The sequence below is a fragment of the Mus musculus genome, chromosome 11, assembly GCF_000001635.26.
Source record: "Mus musculus strain C57BL/6J chromosome 11, GRCm38.p6 C57BL/6J".
NCBI classification, from domain to species: domain Eukaryota; kingdom Metazoa; phylum Chordata; class Mammalia; order Rodentia; family Muridae; genus Mus; species Mus musculus.
In genome coordinates, this window is record NC_000077.6 from 60,762,996 (window position 1) to 60,788,568 (window position 25,573).

Here is a 25,573-nt window from a genome sequence, read left to right on the forward strand (position 1 = left end):
CACCCTTGGGCTGGTGGTCTTGGCTTCTATAAGAAAGCAGGCTGATAAGCAAGCCAGTAAGCCACACTCCTCCACGGTCTTTGCATCAACGCCTGTCTCGAGGTTCCTGCTCTCCCAGAGTAATTATCCTGACTTCCTTTGATGATAAACTGTGATATGGAAGCTAACCTGAATAAACACTTTCTTCTTGACGTTGCTTTGGTCATGGTGTTTCATCACATCAATAATAACCCCAACTAAGACATCTGGCTAGGTTACAAGTTAAAAATAACCCTCCTGCCTCAGCTTCTCAAATGCTAGGATTATCATAGGCTAGCCGCCATGCCTATCTTATATGTCAGCTTTACGATGGAAACACTTTAGCACTTACCTGGCCATACAGATGATAGTCAAATTCATAAATCTTGTTGAATTTAGAAAGGCCTTCTTTCTGTAAAGCACAAGAAAAATAAGTAAAAAAATTCAAATTATATTTAAAAACATAAATGACTCCCTAACATAAAAACTGAGCGATACTCAGAGAAGAGGAGAAGGGAATACTAACAAAGCAAGAAGCCAGATGCAACTTGACACTCTAGCATTCAAGATGCTAAGAGTAGTGTTGGCTTCGAAGCCTGCCTGGGCTACAAAGACCAACTTCAAACAAAAATAGCATTTCCCAAACATAAAGATTAAACAGACTGGGCTGTAGCTCAACAGATGACTGTTTGCCTAGCATGCACAAAGCCATAGGTTCAATCTCCAGTAACACAACATGGAAAACTAAGTTAGCTGTGTGTGGTGGCACAAGACAGGGAGAGGCAGGAAGATCTCGGAGTTGGAGGCCAGCCTGGTCTACAGAGTGAGTTTCAGGACAGCCAGGACTACACAGAGAAGCCCTGTCTCAAAAAATAAAAACAGCTTTCTTTTTTAAGAGTTGCTTGGTCTCTTCACAGCATCAGAACAGTGACTGAGACACAAACATATATAAGAAAACATTTACACCACACACACACAGACACACATACACACCTCTCTAATCCCAGAAATTGAGATGTAGAGATGGATCATGAATTTAAGGTTATCTTTGACTATATCATGAGTTCAATACCAACCTAGTTAAATGGAACCTAGGCTTAAAAAAAAATAAAACTGCCAGGCAGTGGTGGTGCATGCCTGTAATCCCAACACTTGGGAGGCAGAGGCAGGAGGATTTCTGAGTTTGAGGCCAGCCTGGTCTACAGAGTGAGTTCCAGAACAGCCAGGGCTACACAGAGAAACCCTGTCTGGAAAAACCAAAAAAAAAAAAAAGATGAATTGGGTAGGAGAATGAATTGGAACAGCTAGGTGGTTAAGAACACTGGGTACTCTTCTGAAGGATCCAGGTTCAATTCCCAGCACCCACATAGAGGCTCACAAAGGTCTGTAGCTGCAGACCGATGGGATCTGATGCCTTCTGGCCTCCACCTCTATAGGAGTCAGCCCATTTCCAAATACACTCACTTAGGGCTGACCGCTATATGCGGGTACCCTAAGTAAGATTCCCATGCTCCAATTGTTTAAGAAAAGTGATGCTTTAAAATGACTCCTGTGCTTCTTGTCTGTGGCAGGTGATAAACCCCTCCACACCCACCAACTCTTGACTACGTTTGTTCTTGGCTTTGTACTTACCAAGATTTGAGACTGCAAACCTGTACTCAATTATAATATGTTCAAATACTTCAAAAAAAAAACCCTGTATTTGCAAAATGATGGTCAGTTTATTTAAAATTTCTTTATGGATTTTGTTTCAGGTCTTTCAGTGTTTTGCCGGTGTGCCTGTGTACCACAAGGGTGCAGTGTTCATGGAAGCCAGAAGAGGGCATCTGACCTCATGGAATTGGAGTTACAGGTTGTTGTGAGCTGCCATGTGGGTGCTGAACATCAAACCTGAGTCCTCTACAAGAGCAGCCAGTGCTCTCAACAGGTGAGTCAGCAGCCAGTGCTCTCAACAGGTGAGTCAGCAGCCAGTGCTCTCAACAGGTGAGTCAGTCAGCTCTCCAGCCCCACCTTTTAACTTTCTAGCCTCCCTACCCACACACATTTTCTCCTCCATCTCCACAAAACAACCCAGAGGTCAGAACTCTGGCTTCTCCAATGGAGAACAACTCTGTGGCTGTCCTTCCATGTCCTGCCTTTTACTTTTCAATCCTCTGCTGCCAGTGACTATGAAACTCAGTAGTTCCAACAGTCTTGCCACTTACAAGACTACCTGGGGGTGCTACGCAGGTAAAAGTGCTTGCCATGCAAGTTTCCCAATCTAGAGTTGGTACGTGGACTAAAGGTGGACGGGGAATACTGACTCCACACACCTAAAGTGGCACGCATTCCTCCTTCCCTCATCACATATATACACACTCTAAGAAAAGCAAAATGAACAAGAAACCTTTCTATCAGGCTTCTCTCAATCAGTGCAGAAAGAGCACCTTGCTAAAATTCAACACCTTTCCCCAATTCACCTAGGACCAGCAAGGAACAGCTTCAACATTAATAAAGTTAACACACATCACAGTGAAAGGACGAAAGCTTTCTCTTTAACAGCAGTAACAATTATCCTTTGGTCCCAGCACTTGGGCTCTCTGAGTTTGAAGCCAGCCTGGTCTACAGGATGAGTTTCAAGACAGCCAAGGCTGCACAGAGAAACCCTGTCTCAAAAAACAAAACAAAACAAAACAAAAACAAAACAAAAAACAAAAACAAAAAAAAACCAACAAGATCTCAGTAACAACATTAGCACATCCATTCTTGGCCCTGCTCTTCATCGATATCCTTGAAGTCCCAGCTCTAACACTCTGGCAAGGAAAAGAAATAGAGGTCAACAAGACCGAACAAGAGAAAGAATCTTTATTTACAGACAATATTAGTTTAGGTTTTTTGTTTGTTTGTTTGTTTTGAGACAGGGTTTCACTGTATAGCCCTGGCTGGCCTAGAACTCACAGAGATCCCCTTTCCTCTGCCTTCTGAGTGCTGGGATTAAAGGTCTGTGCCACTATGCCTTGCTTACCATGATATTTTTTGAGATGGAGTTTCACCAGGCAACACTGGCTAACATCAAACTCACAGAATTAAAGAGCATGGACCATCACACCTGGTCCAACACTATCTTTTATATGTGAAAAATTCTAAAGAAATAACAAAAAAATAATAGACAGTTCCATCAAAATTGCAAGATACACATTCAACACAAAAATCATTACTGTGAGCTGACCACGGTACATACAGCATTTAGAAAGATGAGGCAGGAGGACTGCCACAACTTCAAATTCAAGGGTAGCTTACAATTCCCCTCCATGCTACATATCCCAGGTCACCTTTTCCTGTTCCATGTGTAATTTTCTTCCACTACAACCATGGTAACCTAGCTCGGGTGTCTTTTTTTCCCCCTTAAAAGGTGTGACTGTACTCATGTATGCTTTTTGGGTGCCCTTACTGAAATTTGATAAAGCTAATACATTTCCTCTAATCAGACTACAGAGGTAATTCCAGACCTCCATGATGGGAGCTTGGCTTTGGAACATTGTTTTATTTAATGTACCAAATGGATTCTAAAGGAAACTTAAAGACTTTCCCCTGCACCTCCAATAGGTTAAACCAAATGCGTGGCTTTCCCCTGCTCCTGGTTGCTTCTTGATAAAGTTAACTTGGAAAAATACAGAAGAATTCATCAAGGTCACAGGGCATTAAGGTCAGGTAGAGCATCAATGGTGCAGCTGGCTAGTGTGCTAGGCTTCCCTTCCTCAGGGCTGCTAAAAAGGGAGGATGGGATATAAGAACTCAGGCATCACTGCTGGGTGTGGTCTTCCTCCTGTCCTTGTGCTGTTCATGAAGGGGGATGGAAAACACAGGAAGATCTGCAGATGGTGTTCTGGAGAAGAAGACAAAGGAGAGATGGAAGACTTTTCAATGTATGATCTTTTTGTCTTGGACAGCAAGAAGGCACCCCTAACTGTATCAATTTAATCCAGACCTTCAAAGGAAGAAAGGCCTGGTACTTTTCTGCATTCAATCCTGGCCTAGATTTAGACTGGAGGATAATGAAAATGGCTTCTAAAGAAAAATATCAATCGTAGTTTTTCCTTATCCTACAAAAAGCTCTTTGTAAGAATGAGGACACTCGGAGTTTCTTAAGATTGCCTGTTCCCCCTGCTGGTACATTCTGATAAGGGCACCAACTTTCAAGGTCTGAAAGGATTTCTGAAACCTAACACAGATAAAAGCAGACTCCTCTGTTAGCTTGATCCTTTTTGGCCGGAACTGCTGGCTGCCACATATCTATGACTTTACAAAGATTTAATTAATTAATTAATTAATTAATTTTTTACTTATTTACTGTACATTCCGCTCACTGCTGGCAACAGCTTTTGGAATAGCCCCTGCTCCAGTTGTTTGGGACCCACATGAAGACAGAGCTGTACATCTCTTACATATGAGCAGGGAGGCCTAGGTCCAGCCCATGTATGTTCTTCGGTCGGTGGGTCAGTCTCTGAGAGCCCCAAGGGTCCAGGTTAGTAGACTCTGCTGATCTTCCTACAGAATCCTTATCCCCTTAAGGGGAACTTATAAAATTTAACGGTACCTTTCTATTGCTGTGATAGAACATCGTGATCACAACAACTTACAGAAGGAAGTTTGGCTTATGGTTCCAGAGGGTTAGGCTCATAATGATAAAGAGAACACGGCAGCAGCAGGACTGGTGGCTGGGGAAGCAAGCTGAGAGCACACATCTTAAACAGCAAACACAGAGCAGAGATGGGTGTGTGGCTTTTAAAACTTCTAGAGGCAGAGGCTAGACACAGCAAACTCTAGGACCACATAAAATGGTCCTGTCTAAAACTACCAAACAAACAACAACAAACAACTCCCCCAATACAAAAAAGGAAGCAAGCAAGCAAGCAAGCAAACAAATAAAACCCCCAAACCAGCCCCCAGTGACATATTCTTCTAGCAAGGCCACACCTCCTAAACCTACCCAAAAAGCACCACCAATTGGGACCAAGTGTTCAAATATTTGTGCCTATGGCTGACACTCATTCAAACTACCACGTTTTCTGTTTTTAATGTATATGGGTATACTGCTTGGATGTATGTCTGTGCACCACATGTATACAATATGAGGACAAAAGAACGTTACAGCTGGTTGTGAGCCACCATATGGATGCTGACAATTAAATCCAAGTCCACTGGAAGAGTAGCCAGTGCTCTTGATCACTGAACCATCCCTCCAGCCCCTAAAAGTCACTGTTTTTTTTTTTTTATGCTATGATATAAATACTCTTGGAGTAAAAATGGATAGCTGGAAGTTTATCCATGGAGAGGACACAGGACCCTGCCTGGAGTCTCCTACCTAACTTGTCACTCCAGCATGACAGCTTTAACAGGGGCTCCTCAGGTGATCTCTGCTGCCACATAGACAGTGAATCTGCTATCTACCTGCTGCCTCTCTATCTGCTAATTACTGCTTATTAAAAAGCAAAGCACCATTACAGGTCAGTCTCTGAACTTTAGAGAACATAAAGACTTTTAGCTGGCATGTGTTTTCATTTTCCTCCTCCTCTTCAAGGAAAATCTGTTTATTGAGCACACTGCAAGAGGGTAACAGGCTGAGGAGTAACGAGACTACCCCTCCAGGCTGGCCTGCGTTTTCTATGAGCTTTGCTTGGGGACTTAAAAACCTCATAACAATAGGCACACAAGTGATCTTAATCTGTCACATGCCTTAGATATAGTTTAAACTTAGTTGTTCTTTAATGAGATGGTCCATTTATTTGCTAATGTTGTATGTCTCATGATATTGAAAAAGGAAGGCAGTAAATAGAAAAATCAAATGTCAGAAGGATGTAAGAAAAATGACATTTGGGCTGGAGAGATGACTCCAAGGTTAGGAGCAGTGGCTGCTCTTCCAAAGGAACCCAGTTCAATTCCCAGCACCCACATGGAAGCTCACAGCTATCTGCAACTCCAGTTTCAGGTATCTGTCTCCCTCACACAGACACACATGCAGGAGAACACAAATGTACATAAAGTAATAAAAAAAATTTAAAACTCACCAAGTTTGAGTTTTAAAAAAGAACTGAAATTTTAAAAAAAGACATTTTTAATCTCAAAGGATTTCTGTATGATAAGATTTTGCCCTATGTTAAGATACCTACATATCTAAAGAATGGGAAAGATTAAGACAAAGCAAGAAAACCTTAACAAGTCGGGAAAGGCCTGAGTTATATAGAGTATATAGAGGACGAGACTTAGAAATGTCATACAATATTAAATTTTCTTCCTTCCTTTCTTTTTTCTTTGAGACAGGGTTTGTTTATGTAGCTCTAACTGTCCTAAAACTCACTCTGTAGACCAGGCTGTTCTGCCTCCTGCGTACTGGGATTAAAGTCATATGCCACCACACTTGAAAATAGTCTGTTCTGGCCAACACCTGAAATACCTCTTCTATTCCCCTGTCTGTTGCCGTGACAAAGCATTCTTACCAAAAGCCACTTAGGGGAAGAAGTGGTGGTTACAGTCCACAACTGAGTGAAGTCAGAGCAGGAACTCAAAACAGAAACCAGGGAGGGACACTGCTTGCTGGCTCATGCTTAGCTAGTGTCTTAGTCAGAGTTTCTATTCCTGTACAAACATCATGACCAAGAAGCAAGTTGGGGAGGAAAGGGTTTATTTGGCTTACACTTCCACACTGCTGTTCATCACTAAGGAAGTCAGGACTGGAACTCAAGCAGGTCAGAGAGCAGGAGCTGATGCAGAGGCCACGGAGGGATGTTCTTTACTGGCTTGCTTCTCCTGGCTTGCTCAGCCTGCTCTTTTATAGAACCCAAGACTACCAGCCCAGAGATGGTCCCACCCACAAGGGGCCTTTCCCCCTTGACCACTAATTGAGGAAATGCCTTACAGTTGGATTTCATGGAGGCATTTCCTCAACTGAAGCTCCTTTCTCTGTGATAACTCCAGCTGTGTCAAGTTGACACAAAACTAGCCAGTACAGCTAGGTTTCTTATACAGCCCAGGACCACCTCTCCAGAAACGGTGCCACCACTAGAGGCTGGGCCCTCCTACGTCAATAAACAAGACAATCTCCCACAGGCATGTCCGTGGGACAATCTGAGCTGGGCAATCACCCATTAAGACACCCCAACGCACATCACACACATCACACCACACACACACACACACACACACACACACACACACACACACCTCTCCAAACTGGAAAATATAACCAAAGGTTAAAATGACTGGTATGTTTTTTTTCAACTGTCTAAGGGCTCATATTCTCTAGAAATTAGTTTAAGACTATATGAGATGTTATTTGGACACCATTTCTTTTCTTTTCTTTTTAAAGATTTATTTATTTATTACATATAAGTACAGTGTATCTGTCTTCAGACACACCAGAAGTGGGTATCAGATCTCATTACAGATAGTTGTGAGCCACCATGTGGTTGCTGGATTTTGAACTCAGGAACTTCAGAAGTGCAGTCAATGCTCTTAACCTCTGAGCCATCTCACCAGCCCCTGGACAACCATTTCTCACTAGTGATTTCTAGTGATTTTTTTCCTGATAATGAAAATGCTGTCCAAATTCAGGATTTCAGATCTTGGTTCAATTTGGTTCCTTTCCTCTCCTTAATGAATAAAATTAAGAAAAAGAAAGCATTAGGCTGTTTGGTGGTGAAACACACCTTTAATCTTAGCAGCTCAGAAGGCTGAAGCAGGGGGATAACTGCAAGTATCAGTCCAGCCTGAGCTACAGAGTGAGACACTGGGTTTTAGTTTCCCTTCCTGCTGCTGTAACAAAGCAACTTAAGGGAGAAGGGTTTATTTGGAACACAATTCCAGGTTATAGTCCATCCTGGCAGGGAAATCACAGCAGCAGAACTTTGGGAGAGAAATGGTCGTGTTACACCCAGTTGAAAGCAGAGAGCAATGAATAATGCATGCATGCCTGTGTACAGCTTGCCTGCGTACAGCTTGCCTGCATACAGCTTGCCTGTATACAGTTTGTCTTCACTCCAGGATCCCTGCCTAGGGAACAGTTTCTACCTTTATTAACATAACCACGATAAACCCCTACAGATATTTCCCCAGGAAAACCTAATCTATTCAATCTCTTATGGAGTCTTTCTTCCTAGGTAAGTCTAGACTGTGTCAAGTTAACATGTTTATATCTCTACCACAACGGAAACAAATTTCAATGAAAAAAAAAGGTAAAAATCTTTATTAATGTAGCTATTTCACTGACCTCTTTATGAAAACCTGGTAGTGTTTAGTGCAAAATAAAAAAGCCGATCCTAAAATTCACATGGAATTGCACTGGTTCCATAAGACCAAAACAATCCTGGAAAAAAACCCAAAAGCTGGAGGACTCAATCTTCTAAATTTCAAAACTCACTATAAAACTACAATAACTAAAACCATCAGACTTAATTAAAAACAAACAAACAAACAAAACCTGTAGTAACAATGAGCACTAAGTAAGAGTAAAGCTGAATGGTAGAACCTGCTATGTTGGCTAAAACCTTCCACATTTTGTGTAAGATGTTAGTCAGGCGTCTTCCTCATGGCTCTCGACCTCATTTGTTTAAGCAGGGTTTCTCACTGAACCTGGAGCTTGCCAATTCAGCCAGACTGGATGGCCAGCAAGTCCCAGGGATCCTCCTACCTCTGCCTTCAGAGTGTGAGGGTTACAGGTGCACATCACCAAGCCCAGCTTTCTGCGTGGTGCTTGTGATGCAGCTCCGGTCCTCATGCTTGTACAGCAAGCACTTTATTGACCGCCTCCTTAACCCATTTATTTTGTGGTTGTTGTTTTTCCCTAACTTAAAATTAAAAAAAAAAACAAAACACCAATGTGTGTATATGTTCACATATGTACAGGTACCCACAGAGGCTAGAAGAGGGCACCAGATCCCCTGGAGTTGGAGTTTTAGGTGGTCGTGAACCATCTGACATAGATGCTGTGAACAGAATTCAGGTCCTCTGCAAAAAGAAGCCTCTACTCTTAACCACAGAGCCACCTCTCTGGCTCCTCATTTTGTGTTTTTTGAAATAGGGTCTCACTATGTAGCCCAAATTGCCCTCAAATTTGTTTTCCTGATCCGTTTTCTGTATGCTGGGATGACAGTTGTCTTTCCTCCTAACTGATCTTTAAGAAGGGTGCCAAGTCCATTCAACAGACAGACTTCAACAAATGATGCAGGGCTAATAGGTCGGTCGCCATATATCAATATATATGAGGTGGGACAGACTTAATACAATATGGAAATATGAACTAAAGAAGTGGATCAAGGGCTGCTGAGATGGCTCAGTGGTTAAGAGCAGTGGCTGCTCTTCCAGAGGTCCTGAGTTCAATTCCCAGCAACCACGTGGTGGCTCATGATCATCTACAAAGGGATCTGATGCCCTCTTCTGGCATGCAGGTGTGCATACAGACAGAGCACTCATTAAATAAATAAATAAATAAATAAAGTGGGCCAAGGGGCTGGGAGACAACAGTTAAGAGTACTGTCTGCTCTTACAGAAAACCCAGACTAATTCCCGGCACCCACATGCCAGTTCACAATTGTCTGGCTGCAGTCCCACAGGGGATTCACCACCCTCTCACAGGCACACATGCAGGCAAAACACCCTAATGCACATAATTTTCTTAAAAAGCGGATTAAAAAAACCCTAAAACTTTGGGACAGCAAGATGTTTCTAAGGGTAAGGGTGTTTGCTGCCAAGCTTAAAAATCTGAGTTCGATTCCTGAAATCCACATGGTAAAGGAGAGAACTGACTCCCATATGTGTTCCTCTGACCTCTATACACATGCACATGTGTATCCATACAGGCTCAGACACAATACACAAATGAATAAAAATTTACACTATGAGACTCTAAAGAAAAAAATATGTGCATACATTTTTCTGACACAAGATTTGACAATGCCATTAAAATTGGGCTAAGATGCAGCTCAGTGGTAGAACAGTTGTTAGCCTGTGCAAGGCTTGGAGTTTGCTGCATAGTCAAATTTCTCCAAAAAATGATAACCACATGGCCAACAACTAACTGAGAATTAGTTCAGTATCACTGGTCAATTAGCCTTTATGAAAATGTAAATTAAAAAACACATTATCGGGTTGGAGAGATAGCTTAGCAGCTAAGAGTACTGACTGCTCTTCCAGAGGTCCTGAGTTCAATTCCCAGCAACCATATGGTGGCTCACAACCATCTGTAATGGGATCTGATGCCCTCTTCTGGTGTGTCTGAAGACAGCTATAGTGTACTCACACATACAATAAATAAATCTTCTTTTTTTTTTTTTTTTTTGTTTTTGGTTTTCTTTGTTTTTGTTTTTTTTTTCGAGACAGGGTTTCTCTGTAGCCCTGGCTGTCCTGGAACTCACTCTGTAGACCAGGCTGGCTTCAAAATCAGAAATTTGCCTGCCTCTGCTTCCCAAGTGCTGGGCTTAAAGACATGCACCACCATGCTTGGCCCAATAAATAATTTTTTTTTAAAATGCTAAAAAAAAAAAAAAAAAAAAAAAAAAAACCCCAACAACAGCACAGTATCTTCTCACACCTGCTAGGATGGTGTTAAAGTAAAAACAACCTGGAAAGCAAGTGTTTCTAAAGCATGTGGGAAAACACTTGGTGATTCCTGAAAAAGTTATAGGTAGCTACCACATATCCCAGCAGTTCCACTCATAGGACACCCATAATCATAACAGCTATTCAAACAGACACTTGCAAATCAGTTTGCACCCAGTCCTAATTATAATAAACAGAAGGCAGAAGCAATTCAAATGCCTACCAATTGATAAACACAGTGTGATACAGCGAGACATTAAAATGTTCAGCCAGGAAAAGGAGCAAAGTACTAACAGGTGCTACAGTGCGAATAGGGTTTCAAGACTACGTTAAATAAATCCCACACAAAAGGCCATGCCTTTTATTTATAGGAAATGTTTAGAATAGGCAAATCTAGGTCAGAAAGGGGATTAGCTGTCCACCCTGCCAAACTTCTATGATCATACTGGAAGGTGGGAGCAGGAAGATTAAGATTTCAAGGCCTGGATGTCTGGAGTTGGGCCATCTGCCTTCTGCTACTTCCTGGAACCCTGAGCAACACTGAATTCAGTTTCAAGACCTGAGCTTTCTGTCTTTGGGGGGCGGGTGTCAGAATTCATGTTTCAATCTGGAGGAAATATCTCACAACCATTTAAGTTTGGTAAAACTGTGATGGCTCAGTGCTTAAGAGTGCTTGCTGCTCTTCCAGAAGATCACCCACATCAAGGGGCCTTCCCTGCTTATAACTGCAGAGGCCCCAGGGCTCTTTTCTGGCCTTCAAGGGCACAAGCATGTGCTTGCACACTCGTGCACACACACATACAAACACACACACACCACATGCACAAAAATAAAAATAAGATAAACTGATTATTCCAGTTTAAAGAAAGAAAGAAAAAAAAAGTTTATGGCCAGCCTCCACTCCTAGCAACTTTATGGTCAACCTCAAGTCAGCTACATGAATGAGACTCTTAACACAAAAACTCCAACCCCCTAACAACATCAATAGTTAACAGCAGAGCGGGCTAACTGTGGTGGGCATGACAGAGCTAACAATGGTACTTGCTCTTTTAAAGAGACAAAAGTTGGGCTGGAGAGATGGCTCAGTGGTTAAGAGCACTGACTGCTCTTCTGAAGGTCCTGAGTTCAAATGCCAGCAACCATATGGTAGCTCACAACCATCTGTAATAAGATCTGACTCCCTCTTCTGAAGTGTCTGAAGACAACTACAGTGTATTCACATAATTAATAAATAAATCTTAAAAAAAATAAAGAGACAAAAGTTACCTTCTGGAACTAGACAGTATAATGGTCATACAACCCATACTTTACCACACTTAAGCTTGTACGACATTTCTTCCAAATTGAAACATGAATCTCCCCAAAAGCCAAGTTCCTGGAACTGAGATCAAAGTTCCAAGAAATAAATATTTAAGGATTGCAGAAGGCAGCAGGCCCAACTCCAGATACCCAGTGGTGGCAGAGACAACAGACCTGGCAGTCAGACCAAACTGCTTATCTAAGGAAAACAGCTAACTTCCTCATTCTGCCCCAAACAAATCCCTCTCACCCACTCCCTATCCTTAGCTACAAAAATCCCAGCCTGAAGCAAGAAATGTGTATTCTCTTGGACCCTGATCATTGAGTGCTGAGGTCCTGTGCCCTGGTCATGTCATAGTCAGAACTACAAACACCACATTTCTGGCATTAAATATCAATTGCTTTAGCTGTTTGAGCTCATCTAGTTTCTCATCTTTTATTTCTTCCTACAAACTTAACTCTTACTTATCCTTACAGAACAACACAAATCTCAAAATATGGCTGACCAGGGGGCACGATTGAACTCCAAAGCGACTGACCGCCTTTCATTCTCTACCTCACCCCCATTGTCTCTATATAACCTGCCAGCTGGAGACAAGCTGTCTTCTAGGGTTGCCAGCCCTCTGAATAAAATACAGTTTTAAAGACTCAATTCCAATCTACTCAATGGTATGGACAAAGCAGCAACAATCTCTTTTATTCCAGCTTTGGCAGTCTCATTACTGTAGATGCCTTCTAAGTGTTGTGATGGTACAGGATTCAGAAGCCCTGGCTTGGTCTACATAGTGAGTTCCAGGACAAACAGGACTACACCACAGAGGAACCTGTCTCCAAAAACCAACCAACTAGCCATCGAGAGAAAGAGAGGGGGTGGGGGAGAGGGAGAAAAGAATCCCCGGCCAAGTGTGTGCGTGTATGGGGGGCAGGGGGCGCTCCTTAAAAAAAGACATTTAAGGGGCTGGAGAGATGACTCAATAGTTAAGAGCACTTGCTGCTCTTTCAGAGTACTTAGGTTCGATTCCCATATCTCACATAGTGGCTCACAACCAGATCTGATACCCTTTCTGGCCTCGGTGGGCATGTGTCTGATACACAGGCATACATGTAGGGAAAACACCCATAGACATTAAAAAATAAAAGAGAGAGAGATCTAAGCAGTAGTTAGGCTGAATGTCAGTCTGTAACCCCAGTACTTAGAAGACAGAGGCAAACAGATCTCCATTGTTCAAGGCCAGCCTGATCTACTTAGCAAGTTCCAGGACAGCCAGGGCTACATCGTGAGACCCCTGTCTCCAAAACAGAAAAGAAAAAATTATTACTCAAAGACATTTTTAAGAGGTGAAGTAGTTAGGGGCCAGCGCCCACCTAACCTTGGCTCCCCCTTCCGGGTATTTTAAAACTGGAGGCAGAGGTCTGGAGATCCAACTGTTTGCAAAGAAAAGGGAACAGCTCCTAGGAAGGGCCTCCAGCTGAATGATAACGCAACAGTCCTTGGGGTTTTACCCTTCTCACCTCCGTTTTGTCAGGAGACAATCCTATCTTTCGTGTATCTTAGAATCAGTCTATAGGAGTAGTAATTGACTTCTCTAGTTCCTAAACCTAAGTGTTACCCCTAGGGTGCCACCACCCTAGTCACAGGGTCTGCAGAAGGCAGGGACAGGATTCCATAAGTAAGGCTTGAACGCCAAGATAAAGGAGTTGGTTACCGCTTTCCAATACTACTGAACTTGTGATTGACCAAGGAAGAGTTTTAAAATACACGTGTTCTCACACTCCAGACCCAAAGAAGGGAGAGCAATGCTCCACTGGTATGTGAGCCGAGCAGACAGATCCGGCGAGCAAAGGTCTATCAAAAGCGTGAAAAGGTTTTACATTTACAAAAAGCCTGAAGGCTAGGGAGAAACCGAGAAGTGAGGGCGGCCGGGAGGGGCCTCTCGCAAAATAGGCGGAGTCGCTTTCGCCCGGGCTCCCGGTACCCAACGCGCTGTCGGACTTTGTGGGCGTTCCTCAGGGAAGCAGAACCCAAGTGCTTCTTACCCGCCTCATACGCCCGTTGGACAGCAAGTCGGCGATCCCCTTGGCAGCGTCGTTTTTCTCCGCCACGCAGAGAACTTTTCGCACTCCTCGGAAGGCCACTTCCATGGCAGCGCGGGACAGGGCACGGCCTCCAGGCCGTCGGTGCCACTGAAACGCTAAGAGGGTGACCGGGAAGATCATTCCCTAGGTCCTGCTCCAGCAGCAACTCCACGGGTGCCCGTGCATGCTGGAGAACCCAGAGGAAAAGCCACGAGGAACTGTGAGAGCCACCTTAATAAATGCAGTTTTTCCAGGCAACTGCCGCCTCGATCAGAAACCCACACGTCCGAGTCTCGCTTAAACTCGCGCTCACAGACAACTTCCGCCCACTGCGCCACTAAGCAGCCTTGAACTACAACTCCCAGAATGCCTCATGCCCTGTGCACGTTCCTCCAACACCGTTTCTCCTCCTCCCTTCCACCCCACTGTATTCTACTTTCCTTTTCTTTATGACAATGGGTAGTTAACGGGACTTGTCCTCTGGAAGATCTGATTGGCAGGGCCTCTTAAAAGGCGCCACTAACTTGGAAGTCTGTGTGGGCGTTTCCGGGTCACGCGACGCTGATGCTGGGGAGTCATGTGATACCAAGATGGCGGTGCCGCGGTAGCTTCCCTGGGACAGTACGGTCCTAGGAGCGGCGACAGTTTCTGCCCTTAGGTCGTGGGGAGACTCATTTGACTGATTCTGCGGTAGCCCGTGGCGAGGATTAATGACACGATCAGAGCTGGGACTGTTGATGTCGCCGGTAGGTTCCGGGGAGTGCTGGTGACCTAGCTTCAGGAACCTTGCGCCGGCCCGGGCAAACGCTGGAGAATGGCCAGCCTCCGTCATCTGGACCTGCAGCTTTGGAGTTCATGAGGCTTGCCCAGGGCATCACAGGTCCCAAACCTTGAGAGTCTGCGGCAATTCGAGTTCTTCGTTGTGTGACAGGGCAGTTTAGGATCCCCGGAAGTGCAAAGAAGGCCGCAAGAACTTCGTTTTCGCATCCAGAGGCCTGACTCTCCCTCCGACCAACCCTACATTATTTTCCATTTCCTCTCAATGTGCTTGCCATATTTCAGGAAATATGATCAGCGCCCCTGATGTGGTGGCCTTCACCAAGGAAGATGAATACGAGGAAGAACCTTACAATGAGCCCGCTTTGCCTGAGGAGTACTCAGTCCCTCTCTTTCCTTATGCCAGCCAGGGGGCAAACCCCTGGTCTAAACTGTCTGGGGCCAAGTTCTCCAGGGACTTCATCCTCATTTCCGAGTTCTCTGAGCAGGTGGGACCCCAGCCCTTGCTTACCATCCCCAATGACACCAAAGTTTTTGGCACTTTTGATCTTAATTACTTCTCTTTGCGGATTATGTCGGTGGATTACCAGGCTTCATTCGTAGGCCATCCTCCCGGTTCTGCCTACCCCAAGTTGAACTTTGTGGAAGACTCTAAAGTGGTACTGGGAGACTCTAAGGAAGGGGCCTTTGCATATGTGCACCACCTCACCTTGTACGACCTGGAGGCCAGGGGCTTTGTGAGGCCCTTTTGTATGGCTTATATCTCCGCAGACCAGCATAAAATCATGCAGCAGTTCCAAGAGCTCTCGGCCGAATTTTCCAAAGCATCTGAGTGCTTGAAGATGGGCAACAGGAAGGCATTCGCTGGGGAACTTGAAAAAAAGCTGAAAGACTTGGATTACACAAGGACAGTGCTACACACAGAAACCGAGATCCAGAAGAAAGCCAACGACAAGGGTTTTTATTCTTCTCAGGCGATTGAGAAAGCCAATGAACTGGCCAATGTGGAGAAGTCCATCATCGAACATCAAGATTTGCTGAGGCAGATCCGCTCATACCCTCGTCAGAAGACGAAGATCCCTGACTTGCAGCCTGGTGATACAGAGCATACCCAGGATCAGGCTGACCAGGTATCCACTACCTCTAATCCTGAGGAGTCCGCTAATGCAGACCTTTATACCTGCAGACCGGCTTACACCCCCAAACTCATCAAAGCAAAGTCCACCAAGTGTTTTGACAAGAAGTTGAAGACCTTGGAGGAACTCTGTGACACTGAGTATTTCACTCAGACCCTGGCCCAGCTTAGCCACATTGAACACATGTTCAGAGGAGACCTGTGCTACCTCCTGACCAGTCAGATTGACAGAGTGCTTCGAAAACAACAGCCCATAACGAATTTCCTCTTTGAAGATTTTGTAGAGGTGGATGACAGGATGGAAAAGCAAGAGAATGTACCCTCTCAGCCCAGTCAGGACAGGCTGCCTCCCAAGCCTGTAGAAGAATGCCCCATTCCTAAAGTGTTAATTAGCGTTGGCTCTTACAAGTCCAGTGTGGAGTCTGTATTGATCAAGATGGAGCAGGAACTTGGCGATGAAGAGTACACGGGGGTGGAGGCAACAGAGGCACGCAGTTTTGACCCCCAAGAGAACCTGGACTACCTGGATATGGATATGAAAGGGAGCATCAGTAGTGGGGAAAGCATTGAGGTGCTGGGCACCGAGAAGTCAGCCTCTGTGTTGTCGAAATCTGACAGCCAGGCCAGCCTCACCGTGCCATTGAGCCCCCATGTAGTCCGTAGCAAAGCGGTCAGCCACAGGACAATCAGCGAGGACAGCATTGAAGTCTTAAGTACCTGCCCTTCTGAGGCCCTCATTCCTGATGACTTTAAGGCCAGTTACCCAAGTGCCATTAATGAAGAAGAAGCCTATGCGGATAATGAGGGGGCCATCCATTTCCAGGCAAGTGCCGGCTCACCAGAACCGGATGAGACTCAGGAGGGCAACTTGGAAAATATCCCATCCCAAATAGACTCCAGCTGCTGTATTGGAAAGGAGAGTGAAGGTCACTTGGTGCCTCTCCCAACCCCAGCCTACACTCTTTCTGATGAGGACAGTGTGGTGAGCATTCCCCCACAGCGCTACATACAGAAGGACCAGGGGCTCCACGTGGACTTCGGAGTGGAAAACACTGACCCTTCTCCCCGAGACAACAGTTGTGAAATGTTCCCAGCTTATGAGCTGGATCCAAGCTGCCTTCTGGCTAGCCGAGATGTTAGTAAGATGAGCCTGGATAACTACTCGGATACCACTAGCTACATGGGCAGTGCGGCCTCTACCAGCTCAGACAGAATCCCCTCAGCACCTCCTGCTGGCCTATCCTCTGAGAGGCACAAAAAGAGAGCTGGCCAGAATGCCTTAAAATTCATCCGCCAGTACCCTTTTGCCCACCCAGCCATCTACTCCCTGCTCAGTGGGAGGACACTTGTGGTCCTGGGCGAAGATGAAACCATTGTCAGGAAGCTGGTGACTGCACTGTCCATCTTTGTTCCCAACTATGGCTGCTATGCCAAGCCGGTGAAGCACTGGATTTCTTCCCCTTTGCATATTATGGATTTCCAGAAGTGGAAGCTTATTGGCCTACAAAGGTAACTGGTTCCAGGAGGTGGGGAAGAGCCCTAAACATTACGAGATGAAGCAGGTTTAGGATCTGTGGACCCTAAAAAGGAAAGCCTGCTTCCTAGACAGTGGCTAACCCTACTCACTGTTCTTTCCTTTGGCAAATCACTCTTGATCCTGTTGCCTTCTCTTATCACGGGGCAGGGGATTCACAGTTGCTAAGAGATTGCCAATCCTGGCTCAGCCCCACTTCCATGTCAGAACTGTTTGGGAGAATTAATTTCCTTGTGAATGTAAGTGGTTCTATCGATAGAACCCAGGCCCTGAGCATGCTAGGCAGACACGCTACTTATATTTATATGCCCTGAATCGTGACTCCCCAGTCAGATTCTGATTCCATTTGTCTTGGGTAAACACAGCAGTCTTCGTTCAGTGAAGTCAGAGAATAGCTGGACTTGAAGATCTTACGTTCTGATTCCAGTCACAATGGTGTAAAGGATTGTGGCTGTCACTGTGGAAGATATAGAACTCCAATAACTTGTACTCTGCTGTTCTATTTGCTCTGAAAGTGAGGAGTCAAAGGACTTTGTCCTGCCCTTGTTTGAAATCCCTTCAGAGTTATGGTGCTCCCCCGTCAAGCCTCATTCACATAGATATCTAGGTAGGTTATTCCTGTGTTCCAAGAAAATAGGAAAATAAAGTTGACTTATTGAATAGACCTTTTTCAATGGTCATTGAATGGTTACTGCCCAGTGCCTGAATTACAAGCAGATTCCTGGTCTGTACAAGTGTGCACCCTCTTAAAATGAAGGAGACAGACAGGGCCACAGATTTCAGCGAGATGCCCTGGGAATGACAGTTGAGCCCACTGCACAGAATCTCAAGTGGTAAAGTGTCTGCTAGCATATGAGATACCATGTGAGTATCCTGCTGAGGGACGCAAATGCTAGGAATGTTCCTGCACAAGTGTCAGTGTTTATGCAATGCTTGTGCCCCAAAGAATGGCTTACTGGGGGTCAATGAGGTGCCAGAAGTGGCATGCCAATAGGTAGGTCACAGCTAATCCAGAGAAGCCCTAGGGAAGTGAGGTGAAACCACGACACAACAACACTGAGGTGAAAATCTTCAGAGGTGTGGTTGCAGAGGGAGCTGCAGGGGACTGGGTCACAGGTGCTGCCACCCTCACTGCAGTGGATTTGCTGGGTTCCTATCCTGTGCAAGGGACGCCCTGTGCTCACCTTATGCCGTATGGAGCTATAGAAGGGCCCCGATTGGGAGTGTGTTATTTTAGAACAGTACCTGGCCTTAGAATTGATTTGTTGTGAGGCCAGTCTAGGCTATATTAGCAAGACAGAAGCTTTATAAAAAAGTGATTGAGAGAGGTGCTTTTGTGTAGTGGCTCTCTTGTCCACAGAGCTGTGAGCAGTTTTTCACAGGGCTGTTTTTTTAAGCGGGGTTCATCTAGATCCTCCAGTCTTGGCTTCACTTGGAACTGCTCAAGTAAAGGTTTTAAAGAATCCCACCTTGAACCCCAGGCTTCACTGGCCCTTGGCTCCTTTCACTTGGTCCTTTCCAGGCCTTCTGCATGGAAAACAGGGTTAGAGTAGCCAATGGTGAGTCCGCCATCATTTTAAATAGACCACCAGGGAGGAATGCGTGGCTTGATAAACAGAAGGTCAGTAATGATGGGTAAGCAGGACCCAGTTCTAATAGAAGAGAGAGTGTGTGACAGAGGCTTAGGCAGAGTCCTAGCTGGGTGACCTCAGACTCCTCAGCCTTGTGGCCTCCCTGATTTGGATAGCAGCAGTCTGGGTTTGGAAGAATAGGCTGTGTACACCGAAATGTAATGCAAAGTCTGGGGGCCTGGTTGTGTATTTGGCTTCCTGAGTAAGGAAGAATGTTGTGGGAAACAGAAACAGAAGAACTTGGAAGGAGCCAGCATCCTGCCACCACTGGGAGGAAAGGAATGCTAATGCTGAATTTTATGAAATGGCCTAAACTGGACATCACAACAGAGATGGAGGGTCAGACGGTTAGGAACTAAGTTTGAGCCTAGCACTTGCTAAGCTCAGGGTTTGCTGGGGACCCTCGGTGGAAGTAAAGGCAAATTACATGTGATTGAAAAGCTTGTGTGGAGTCTACAAGGCCCCTGGTTGGGGTGTGGTGGGTGCTATAGGGAAGCCATTTGAGGCAAGAGGGTAGTCCTGAAGAAGACGGTCTCTTGAGAGTTTAGTGTCCTCGTGAACTACCCTGTTCATGAGGCCCCAGTTCTCCCTTGTTCATGGGGTATGCTGTATACCCACTGCCACTGGTTCAGGATTTAGGGCCTATTTGGGTCTTGCCATGGTCTTCAGGCTAGCTCCCACTCGGGTCTAATTTACCCACAAGACAACACTCTAGGATAACACTCTAGGACATTCTTCATCATAGTCTCATTTCCCAGCTCAAGGCTTGGTTAGGTAGTAGGTACTTAATTAATCATTATTAAATTCAACAAGAAGGGAAAATAAATGGTTCCAGTGGCTTTTCTTGTTGTATGGCACCATGTCTTATATAAGCCCTAAATATGTAAAATCTTGTGAGACCAGTGGGTAATGCCTACTTTTGTGGGAAGACTGCTTTTTTGGAGGGTGTATTTTTGTCTTTGGTTTGGTTTTTTGTTTTGAGACAGGGTTACTCTGTATAGTCCTGGCTGCCCTGGAACTCACTCTATAGACTAGGCTATCTCAAACTTAAAAAGATCTGCCTGCCTCTGTCTCCCAAATGCTGGGACTAAAGGTGTGCGCCACCTCTGCCCAGCTGGGACGACTGCTCTAAAGGTGAGCTTTCTTTTTTTTTTTTTTTTTCTTCTTGTGTTGCTGGAATGGAAACCAGGGACTGTGCATGGCAGGACAGTGAGAAGTGGAGTTGAGGCTCAGAAAGGGTAAAAGATTAATTGAGGACTGGCGAGATGGCTCAGCGGTTAAGAGCGCTGATTGCTCTTCCGAAGGTCCTGAGTTCAAGTCCCAGCAACCACATGGTGGCTCACAACCATCTGTAACGAAACCTGATGCCCTCTTTTGGAGTGTCTGAGGACAGCTACAGTGTACTTACATATAATAAATAAATCTTAAAAAAAAAAAAAAGATTATTTGAGCTAATATCCCAGAGATGAGGGAAGCCCAAGTAGAGTTCCAGGGAGAGCAGCCAGGCAGATAGTTCTGGAGCACCACTGGAAGTTTGGCTCACTATGTGGACCATCCATTTAGGCGAGTAATGATGCTTCAGAGACCATAAGGAGTTGCATTGTTGAGGGCCTTGAGGACCAAAGCACTTGATGAGTGTGAGTTAGTTTGTGGATAGTGAGCTTTATCTCTTAAGCAGCTGCTCCCATTTTTCTGACCTTGGCCTATCTTTTTCAGAGTGGCCTCTCCTGCCAATGTGGGTACCCTCCATACCCTGAGCCGTTACAGCCGTTATACAAGCATCCTGGACCTGGACAGCAAGACCCTACGCTGTCCCCTATACAGGGGTACACTGGTACCCCGCCTGGCTGACCATCGCACTCAGATCAAGCGGGGCAGCACATACTACCTTCACGTCCAGAGCATGCTCACCCAGCTCTGCTCCAAGGCATTCCTCTACACCTTTTGTCACCACTTGCATCTGCCCGCCCACAGTGAGGAGACACAAGAAGCAGTGGCCAGCAGACAAACCAGCTTCCTAAAGCTAAACCTGGGGCTCGTGAACGAGGACATCAGAGTGGTACAGTACCTGGCTGAGCTGTTGAAACTGCACTATATGCAGGAGTCACCGGGGACCACCCACCCACTGCTCAGGTTTGACTACGTCCCCAGCTTTTTGTACAAAATCTAAGGGTCTCAGCCACTGTGACCAAGACCTGTGACTCAGGGCATGGGGAGGGAGAAGGGTTGGTGTGACTAAATGGTTGCCTGAGCTGGAGTGTTGAGCCTTCTGGTGTCAGCAGGAAGGAAACAGGTGGCAGTTATAGTTGCAACATAGCCCTGGGCAGTGTGTGATGTGGGCTGAGCAGAGGTGGCACATGGCCCTCCAGAAGGACAGTAGCAGCTGCTCCTGGTTCATTAAGGAAGTAGCTCCCAAAAAAGGGGGTGTCCTTAATTTTCCAAGGATCAGCAGTCTGAGCAGGAAGAGAAAGCCCCAGACTGTGGCACTGGAAAAGATGAGGCTATGTAGCCAAAGCCCAAATGACGTCTGAGTGGCACAATCAGCCTGGGCGCTGTGACGATGCGGTGGGAAGCAGGACAGCCGCCGCCTCCATCTACCTCTAACAAGGCCCCTTACTTGGCATCCTGGAGCCTGATAACCAAGAGGAGGCTCCTGAACAAGGCCACAGAGGAACAGTGCTCTGGTCAGCTGCAGAGACACATCTGGGCTGCGAGGGTTGCAGACCACAAGCAGCTCCTGTCCATTCTTTGCCTCTACCAAGGCATTGCTCAAGTCCCTGGGCCATTGTGACAGTTGTCACTAGCCCTGGATGAAAAGCAGATGCCAAATGGCTACAGCCAGTTTGAGAAGTACCTTGGGAGCTGTAGATGAAGCAGACCATAACGCCATCACCACTGTGCGTGGCAGGAGCTGCCCACTGGATCCTCTTATCCAGAGCATTACCTCTGACTTCCCCTGGGAAGATTGGCAGACACTTACCTCCTGAGGGCTTGTGGGCTTTGTAACAGCTAAGTTCTGGCTGGCTGGCTGGCGTGCTGACTAACCATCTAAGCAAGGATGTCCTGTACTCGCTCCTGGGTGGCTATCTTTATATACACATCTGGGAGGCAGTGTACATGTTCCACAGTCATTCCCATCATGTTCCTTTCCCTTTCAAGGAACCTGGGAGGAAGGCACCTTTTAGTCCCCACCTGGTCCCCTGGTGGCCATCATCATGACCTCCCTGGGATTCCTGTTGCAGCTGCTCGTGTGCATGGAATGCTTCTTGTAATCTTGAAAATGTGAGACCTTTTAAAAAAAACTTTCCTCCCTAAACAAGAGAGGAGTTCTGGTTGGTACTGCTGCTTTTAAATTTGCTCCAAAAAGCTGCAGTAAATTAGACCTGGATCAGCAGCCTGGTGTATGCATCAGTTAGATGCTGTGTCCCTGCCCTCAGGTCTGTCAGCAGGTCACACTACTGAGGTCTCAGAAGGAACCTGTGGAAGCCAAGTAACCAAAGATGGCTGGCAGCATGTCACTCTTGGGTCACATTCCTTGCCTAGGACTTTGACACAAAGTTGCAGCCTGTTGGTCCTGGTCAAGAGGGTATGGGATTTTGCTTCTGAGCCTGTGACAAAACCAGAAAGATGGCACTGCCTTCACTAGTTTGTGTCTGTTACATGCATTACAGACACCTTTGTGGCTGTAGTTTCTCCTCATGGGCTCCCTCATCTGCTATTGCTTCTTAGTGTTCTAGATGCTACCGTTGACTGGTTGGCTAAGTTCCCTTTCCTCAGGTCTCCAAGGATGAATGTGCTAGAGTTTAAGAGCCAGGTAGGGAGGTGATCAGTTGCTGGGACTACTGCCTAACATGGTGAATACTGTGTGCCCCTGTATTGAGAAAGGCAGCAGCCATGCCTGGCCTTCTGGATACTGAAAGTATACACACACACATCTTGGCATTCAGCCACAGAGTGGCTCAGAAGACAAAGTCAAGACTGGTGGGGAGTGGGCAGAACAGTTTTGTGTGGCAGAAATGGTGAACAGGTTCCTCTCTTGAATGGCTCCTTACTAAGACTGACAAGGGTTTGAACTCCATTTACAGTTTTGGGTTTTTTTTTTTAAACAGGATCTCATATAACCCTGAACTCTTGACCCTTCTGCCTTGACATTGCAACTGCTAGAATTATAGTTGTTTGCCACTAGAACCAGTGTCTAGATTTAGACTTTGGTTTTAAAATTTTGTTGTGTTGATTTAAAAGGATTAATTAATGCTGAAACCATGCTTCCCCTTAGAGGTTACCAATCCTTGGGGCTGAGTTCAGATAGAGGCAGTTAATTCTCTGTTCCTTTGTTTTAGAGGACTGGAATCTTCTAAAAGTAGTACATGTGTACACCTTGATGTTGTAGAGACTTATGCAGCAGGACTCAAGTTTTCAGTTGGTCATGGGGCATAGTGGCACACACCTTTAATCCCAGTACTTAAGAGAAGAGGCAGGTAGATGTCTGCAACCTTGAGGCCACCCTGATCTGCATGATGAACCTCAGGCCAGCCAAGACTATGATACTGTCTCAAAAAAGAAGCTTCCATTTGAAGTGTTTCTCAAGTACGAGGCTAGTAAAGATTTTTGTTGTTCTGTTGAGACAGTCTCATATAGCCCAAGCCGACACTGAACTCTGTGTGTAGCTAAGGATGGCTTTGAACTTCTGATCCTCCTGCCTCCACGTGCTGAGGTTGCATGCCTGCCATGAGTTTTACAGATCAATCCAGGGCTTCATACACACTAGGCAGACACTAAACCACCTGAGCTCTATCCCTAGCCTGGCTAATTTAGTAAAATAACTATTAAGGCTACCCCACAGATGACAGAGCTCCTCACTACTATCATTTTGAGCCCTGGCACTAAAACTGGTAAGCTGTTGGTTTAAACTGGACTGCCAAGCAGTTGTTACTGCAGTAGCTAAAGTTGCTCTGAAATTTGGAACTGGACTGTGGTTGTGACCTGTCCATCCTGATCTGGCCTTTGTTTTTAGATCAGGTACAATATTTAAAATACAAATGATTTCAACTTTATCTAAATTAGTTACCATTTCATAACCCTGGAAGGCCAGGAGACCTCCCTTCTCCTTTGCCAAGAATCAAAGCCAGCAGTTGAGCTCTGTGGTCCTGGAGGCATAGCTTCTAGAACATCTTGTATGCATCTTGGCCATCCATCTGCTACGTTAAGTCCATGCCATTCCCCCAGCCTGAATATTGCATATTGGACCAGTGTCCTGTGCCACCGCCATGGTTTGTCTGAGATAGTTGGGTGGTGTTAGCTCTCCTAATGATGGATGATGTATCAGACATTCGAGGCCTTTGGAGGAATCAAATCCTCATGGCAGTGAGGCCATCCAAGCTACTTTTTACTTCCCTAGAAAGCTCTTAAGAAAGTGCCTTGGCTTGAACTTTAAAACTAAGCCAGCTTTCTGGCTTCACTCTAACACTGTTATCAAACTGGAATCTTTAAGGGAGGCATTGCAGAAAGGAGAGGGAATTGGGTTTCTTTTGCTCAGAAAGCAAAGCTTCCCTTGAGTTTAACATACTGTTTCTCTAAGTCCTTGGCCCACTAAGATCTGGTTCTGTTAAAGCTTTGGGAAGGAAGAAAGAGGAACAAAGATGTAGCAGTGGAAAAAGAGCATCTCACAGGGCCCTAACTGGGGCCAGCTGTCTTTAGGTAGGCAGGAAGCACAGTGGCCCCACAGAGATGAGGGGACCAATATCCTAACCACACCACAAGCAAACTGACACCATGGCAACAGTAATAACAATGGGCCAGCTCCCAGGGAGCCCTGGCCAAATTCTCTTATGCTGGACAGCTGGAGCTACAAGCTGGACAGAGCACACAGCAGTTGCAGTACAGACAGTCTGTTAACTTGTTTTCTAAGAAGCTATTTTATTACTGCATGTTCCCACCGTCTGTAAATCTGTCCCAGCCGTGCTGCAGTCACAGTACTGGAACTAGAGCACTGCGGATGTGATCATGTCCCACAGGCATTGTGCGCAAAAGCTTAGAATAAATGCCAAATAAATAATATGAGGAGTGTACTTTTTAAGATATTAATTTATTTGAGTTCAGATATTTTTAAAATATAAAAACTGGTTGTATTTTTTAAAAATATAATTCTTGTAGACATTCTGTGGGTAAAAATTTGATTGTCCATATTAAAAAGTTACTGATGGTTTGCAATTCAGCAATGTACAAATAAAGACTCTTTCAGAAGGTGGCATCTGGGTTCCTAATTGTAGGAAGGAGCTGCTTATCTCAGGCAGGTGGAATATAAAGCCTTTGGCCTCTGCTGATTCTTAAACCAGGAGGGGATTCATACCCATGGAGACAGCCAATTGTACAAGACTTTTTTGTCTTTGTGTCCTAGGCATGAACCCAGGGCGTCACAAATACGGAATATGTATATTATCTCTAAGTGACACTCCCTAGCCCTTCTATTACATTAAGTTGCTGACTGTAATTTTTTTTCTTTAAAACAAAATTCTCTGTGTATCACCATTC

General features: G+C 45.3%; 2 protein-coding genes across 4 annotated transcripts in view; one reads left to right on the forward strand and one right to left on the reverse strand.

Annotated features, from left to right (window-relative positions):
* Top3a (topoisomerase (DNA) III alpha) overlaps positions 1–14,370 on the reverse strand; it is a 39,157-nt gene extending 24,787 nt beyond the window's left edge. The window contains exons 1-2 of one of the 2 annotated variants that reach the window (NM_009410.3): positions 13,927–14,370; positions 371–430 (exon numbers count right to left, since the gene is read on the reverse strand). In NM_009410.3, coding sequence (NP_033436.1) covers positions 371–430; positions 13,927–14,106 — 240 coding nt within the window. In that variant the 5' untranslated portion in view covers positions 14,107–14,370. Of the gene's footprint in view, positions 1–370; positions 431–3,022; positions 3,043–13,926 lie in introns of those variants that run through there. The other variant, XM_017314499.2, reaches the window with a different exon arrangement.
* Positions 14,371–14,529: 159 nt separating this feature from the next.
* On the forward strand, positions 14,530–25,292 carry Smcr8 (Smith-Magenis syndrome chromosome region, candidate 8 homolog (human)). Of its 2 annotated transcripts, NM_001085440.1 has the most exons (2): positions 14,530–17,386; positions 20,759–25,292. In NM_001085440.1, the coding sequence occupies exons 1-2, from the start codon at positions 15,033–15,035 to the stop codon at positions 21,210–21,212; spliced, it is 2,808 nt and encodes a 935-aa protein (NP_001078909.1). In that variant the 5' UTR covers positions 14,530–15,032; the 3' UTR covers positions 21,213–25,292. The 2 variants fall into 2 exon arrangements, with proteins under 2 accessions (NP_001078909.1, NP_780700.1); NM_175491.4 differs by lacking the exon at positions 20,759–25,292 and having other exon boundaries at positions 14,530–18,072.
* The last annotated feature ends 281 nt before the right edge of the window (positions 25,293–25,573 follow it).